General features: G+C 44.4%; 1 protein-coding gene across 1 annotated transcript; it reads right to left on the reverse strand.

Moving 5' to 3' along the window:
• Positions 1-5,300: 5,300 nt before the first annotated feature.
• On the reverse strand, positions 5,301-6,095 carry LOC100282529 (uncharacterized). Its single transcript, NM_001155437.2, has one exon. It carries the CDS (start codon positions 6,038-6,040, stop codon positions 5,525-5,527), a length of 516 nt encoding a protein of 171 aa, NP_001148909.1. The 5' UTR covers positions 6,041-6,095; the 3' UTR covers positions 5,301-5,524.
• Positions 6,096-6,333: the final 238 nt, after the last annotated feature.

The raw sequence follows: 6,333 nt of genomic DNA on the forward strand, positions 1-6,333 counted from the left end.
CTAGTCTGTCGTATTATTACTTACTCTTTATTGTTATTCGAAGCATTGTGCTATGATGAGTCATTTATGTAATCGCCGTGTACGTGAATTTCTGATCCTGGCACGTACATGGTTCGCATTCGGTTTACCTTCCAAAACCGGGTGTGACATTGGTGCATAAGATGATAATAATAAAAAGAAAGAAAATAGGTGTATCTTTGAGAGCTTCTGCATCATGACTCTGCATTCCCTTAAGAACGACTTTGGAGTCCTTGACACCTTTACTAGGTGTTCTATTTGAGCCCTGCATCCCTTTAGTAATAACTTTGGAGCTTTTACACCTTAACTAGGTGTTTTCATTGAGTCTGCATCCCCTTAGGAACAACTTCGGAGCTTTTACACCTTTACTGGGTGTTTTCATTCAGCTCTGCATCCCCTTAGAAATGACTTTGGAGCTTTTACACCTTTACTGGGTGTTTTCATTGAGCTTTGCAACCCCTTAGGAATAACTTTGGAGCTTTTACACCTTTACTAGGTGTTTTCATTGAGCTCTGCATCCACTTAGGAACGACTTTGGAGCTTTTGCACCTTTACTCTTTTGTTACACTCGATGGTGTAACTTTAGATTTATTACAGAGTGTCGAAGGGTATAGCTTCTTGATGTTTCTTGGGACAGAAATGTAAAGGAAAAATCTAAAATTACAATGGATTTTTCAAACAACTTCGGATGTTTGATCTAGCCCCTCGGGCGCTTCAATAGAAGTGTTTCGATTCTGGTACAATATTGTTCACTATTCTGGCCTGAGATTGTTCCCTTGCGTCTCGCTGTGGTGTGTTTTGCTGGATCTGAAGTTGCCCTGGATATTTTTGCTCATAAGATGAAGGTGCTAGTGTAAATGACTGAGGCAAAATCCATCGAGCCGAAGAGTGACTTGCCGAAGCAACTGAGCCCGAGGGTTGTGAACTTGGATGTTGGTTGCAAACATATTCTAGAATGTATGGGGAATAGTACGAAGTGGTGTGAAGGACCTGCTTTGATTGATTATGACGTGCTTTAGCTTCAGCGATTTCCTTTTGCTTCTGGATTGTGACTTGACAAGCTCTTGTTGTATGCCCCTTGTCCTCTCCACAGAAAAGGCAGAACATTTTCCTTGGTTGAAAGTTGGATCTTCCTCCAAAACTCCTTCCTCCTCTCCCACCTATTGGGGCCAGTGGTCTGAAGGTATTTTGTTGGGTTCCTATAGACTGAGGTTGATTTTGTTGTCCCTGAGCATGATTGTTTCTGTCTTCATTCTGATTTGGATTGTGTATGGCTCTGATATGCCTTGGGTTAAACCGAACGCTGAAGCCCCTAGTCATCTCGGAATATCTTAAGGCCTCTTCCTTCCTCTATCAAAATTCATTGTCTGCTCTGATATATTCATCCATCTTCTGGAGAAGCTTTTCTAGGGTCTGAGGGGGTTTTCTGGCAAAGTATTGAGCCGCCGATCCCGAGCGAAGCCCCTTGATCATGTCCTTGGTAACTATTTCATTTGGTATTATTGGTGCTTGAGCCCGAAGCCGGAGGAATCTTCGGACATAGGCTTGCAAGTATTCATCATGATCTTGTGTACATTAGAAAAGGGCATAGGCAGTGACTAGATTTGTCTAGAATCCTTGAAATCTTGTGATCAACATGTCTTTTAATTTCTACTAAGAGGTTATGTTCCTGGTCGAAGAGAAGAATACCATGTTTGAGCGACACTCCTTACTGCCATGACGAAGTACTTGGCCATGATGGTTGTGTTGCCTCTGTATGATGATATTGTTGCTTCATAACTCATCAGGAATTATTTCGGATCAGAGTGACAATCATACATAGGCAATTGGGGTGGTTTGTACGAAGGTGGGCATGGTATTGCCTGCAACTCTGTAGCTAAAGGAGAAGCATCATCATAAGGAAAATTGTCATGATTAAAGGCTTCATACCACACATCTTCATGATTTTGGCCTTCATGCCGAAGGTCTTTCTGATTCTGGTGATGCTCAGTATTGTGTGAAATATTTCGCATCTCTTCAGTCGCATCATCAATCTTCTTCTGTAGTTCAGAAAGTCAATTATCTTTTCGTTTTTAACTTGCTGATGGATGGCTTCGAGGTTACTGATTTCATGGTCCAATGTGTCATCTTGTGGAGTTCGACTGGTGGCCTTTCTTTTCTGGCTTCATGTCTCTCTTAAGAGAATTCCATCTTGGTTAGGATCCAAGGGCGTGAGGACAGGACCGGGTACCATCGTCTTTTTTGGTGGCATGACGAAGCAATTGGTGGTCGTAAATGAGTTCACCGGAGGTGGGCGCCAATGTTGGTCACTTGTTTTTTATTGCTATATAGGATTTGATTGCTATATAGGACCAAAAACAAGGCAACACAATGTTAAACAGTAGGGACCTTTGTCCTTGATGTATTATCTCTTCGGGATGATGACCTTTGGACAAAGATAGAGATGGACACTTGTTTTTGAACCCTTATGAATGTCAAAAATAAGTCAACATGAATTAGTATGTTGCCTGCTCCTTCATCTTTGATCAGAATAGAAAGTGCAAATAATGAAGAACAAGTTTAACTTATTTGCATATTCATCTGAAATTTCATTTCTCAATATAATAAATGTTTACAAGCATACCTTCGGCTTTACATGAATGAGAGCTCGAAGATAGTTTTGGAAGCTAAGCAAACGAGAGTCTTCTTCCTCCCCCCCCGAAAAAGGTGCCCCTGTGCATGATATTGTTCATCTATTTATAGGGGAGAGGTACAACTTCACATGAAATTACAAGTATGTCCACAAATCTTGTACATATGATTCACAAATGACACAAGGGTAGTATTGTCTTTTATCTTTATCATCTTGACAACATAATCTTGTGAACACCTTTCTTCCGGCCTTGTTTGACTTCTGCCTTCCATCTTCCCGTATTGTTATGACGAAGCTAATGCCTTCGTCCTTTTCTTAATTTATTCCGAAGGTGGTTACTGGCGAAGCACCTACAATACTTAGAGATGTACCGGAAAATAAAGGTTAACTGTGTTTTTGAGGACCTTCGGAAGACGAAGGCCCCCCAACAGGACCTCATAATAGATTTTTCTTAGGGTCTTTGAAACCTCAGGACTAACCCTTCTATGGCTTGGTGTTTTGATATTCAAAACAGTCCTTTAAACATAGAACTACATAATATATATGCATGAATCAATAATCGGTGATGGAGTCGGAATTTTCAAGGTGGATACTATTTTATTTATTTATTTATCAAAAGTCTATAGAATCTAAAAGAAATAACTTAGGGGCTATTTAGGACTGAAGTATTTTTTACAGTTTTTAGGCAATGCCATAGTTTCTATTAATATCATAGTATTTTATACCATAAGATGTTTGGTTGCAGTCCTGAATACTATGTTTTCCAAACCATGGTATTCTAGATACCATGATATTTTTGGAGTATTAGAAACTACACTTTAACCCAAAGTTTTCATGGAATGACTAGTTTTTCCTTAATACCATGGTTTATAATATTGTATCAAAACAATGTTTCTCAAAACCATGGTATTTTTGGAGCTGCCAAAACTACGGTATTGTGACCCTTATGTGTTGTGTGGTCATCCCAAGTCCCAGCTATGTGTGGTCTTGGAGTATAAATATGGGTATCTATATTTAAGTTTTACATATGGATCGATTTTAGGATTCTTCGTTACCCTATACGTTTGCACCCCCTATAGGCGAGAAACGATGCCAGATGACCGACTGATCTTTTGGTGTGAGGAATTTGTCTAATTAGGCCACTCTATGAATAGGGCGTGTTTAGATGAACTTGTGAAAATAGGTCGATCAAGTAGGCTCCTTTCGTCAAAATACCCATCTGCCTGTTTAACTCATCTGACAAGTGGACTCGTATACCATTTGGACTAGAAGTGCTCTTTCTTTAACTTTGAGCTATTAACAACATGTAAAACAAGACGATCTGAAGATCGTTGCGGCAAAATAGGGACGAGCTGAAGATCGTTGTTGCTGAGCGGTTGCTTCTCAACGATGAGGTTCGCGTCAGCGGTCGTGGTCGTGTCCTTATCTCCTGTCATTCGTCATCGCTGCTTGCTGGCGGCCCTCTGCCTGGGTTTCTTGGACGAGTCGCTTGCTGCTGCTGCTGCATTGGGCGTGCTTCCTGACACGGCGTAACGGTACCTCCCCACCAACCGTGGTCAGCATGGCGAGCAATTGGGTAGGCGTTACACCGCACCATCTGTTGCCGGCAACGTCTTCTTCGTGTAGGCTGGTTCTGCGGTGACCGTGGCGGCATCAGTAATCTGAAGCGGCCTAATCTTTAGATCGTCCCTGTTTTACACGCCGATAACGAGTAAAAGAAAGTGACGGACATTTCAGTCCAGCGGGTATACAGACCCAGTTGTCAGACAAGTTAAACAGTTGGTTGGGTATTTTGATAAAGGTAGCCTATTTAATCGACCCATTTTTACAATTTCACCTAACTACGACCTACTTTTTAAGGAACAATTGGATCTATACCATTAAAAGATCCAAACTTTAGATATATACCATGGACCCCACATGTCATTGACTCATGTGTACCATTAAAAGATCCAAACTTTAGATATATACCATGGACCCCACATGTCATTGACTCATGTGGACCCACATGTAAGTGAGATAGTAATGGTATGGATCTAAAGTGGTGATCTTTTAATGGTATGGATCCAAATTTCCCACTTTTTAAAGATGACGACCATATAGTGTTCTATTTTACCAAATTTCTCTTCTGGTGGAGGCTAGGCGCTTTTGTCCAGACAATGGAGTGGGAAGAGTTTGTCACTCGAGAAACACGGGTTTCCAAAAAAAATTCTCGTTCCAATTTTTAGTGTATTTCGGTTTAAATTTTAAAAAAATATAAGAGTCAAACTTTTGTCAACAAAACAGTATCCCAGAAATGCAAAACGAAATTGTAATGGCCGTGGACGGACGAATGCAGTGGGTTGCTTTTGCTGAGAAACGCGTTGGATTGGATCTGGAAAGCGAGTGGCGTGCCGACGGCTCCACCGCTTTCGACCCGTCGGCCGTCGCCCACCTACTCCTCCTACTCGATCGGCGTGCTACCTACGTTTTCCAGTCACTAGCAACACGCGTTTGCTAGCTGTTGGCTGGATGAGTGGAGGCAATCATCAACAACCACATGCCATGCTCTGACTGACGTTTTGCTGTCGATTGATTGGTTCTGTTAATTTCTTGTGTTTGTTTGTCCACAAAATTCCAACAAAATTCATCCAAATGTGCCAACAAAATTCCAACAAAAACTATATAAGAATGGTCGCTAACGTGTTTTCGACACATTTAATTCTCGACCCTACAACTCTGTGAAATTTTGAAACTTTAGTAGTAAATTCGGCTCTGCAAATCCGAATCCCGCTCAAAGACGACAGACAAGGTGTGTACAAAGCAGCCGGAGATATGGATGGACGTACGAGAAGCCACGGCCCGGAGTCGCAAGCAAGGGTACGTAACAGGTAGCTAGGCCTTGACGTTGACGGTGTACTGGACGACGGTGGTCCCGGAGGTGGCGCCGGAGTCGATGGTGTGCGCCTGCACGTACCCGCGCGCCATGCGGAACTTGCCGCTGCCGCCGACGATGCTCATCTCGCGGACGTCGCTGAGCACCTCGTTGCGGCCAAGGATGGAGAGCGTGCTGCCGTTGTGCTCGCCGGCCGTGAACACGAAGTTCATGACCATGAGGAGGCCGAACGTCTGCTGGTCCGCGAACGTGTAGGTGCCCTGGGCGCGGCCCACCTCCGTGCCCGCGGCGCGCGTGGGACCCGTCGTCAGCGGGTCGTCGATGGCCACCACCGCGCCGAAGTTGGTGGACGACGTGTTGGAGGACGCCGCCTGCGCGATGCGCACCGCCGTCGGGTTCGTCCCCGCCACGACGTCGTGGAAGTACACCTTGAAGGTCGTCAACCCGTCGTCGGCGGCTGCGGACGCGAGAGACGCGGCGCACAGGAGGAGGAGGAGCGCGGCGGCGGCGGCCATTGCGATGGATGGCGTGGTGGAGGCGCGTGGGCGCGCGGGTGAGATGGAGATATGTAACGGTGGGTCGGGGTGGGAGTGGTTGTTGGTAAAGAGCCACCTGCACCGGCGGGGATGGGACAATGGTATCGATACGGTCGGTCTCGGGGGCAGGTCGTCTGTCTGTCGTAGTTGGTCCGGTAGGTGGAGGTCGCCAACTCACCATCATGTTCCTCACATCCTTGCATCCCGTGCTTTCGTTCCCTTTATTTGCAGCTGCTTGACATAATGACATGGTTATATTTATTTAGTTTCCA

The sequence above is a fragment of the Zea mays genome, chromosome 4 (genome assembly GCF_902167145.1).
Source record: "Zea mays cultivar B73 chromosome 4, Zm-B73-REFERENCE-NAM-5.0, whole genome shotgun sequence".
Lineage (NCBI taxonomy): Eukaryota > Viridiplantae > Streptophyta > Magnoliopsida > Poales > Poaceae > Zea > Zea mays.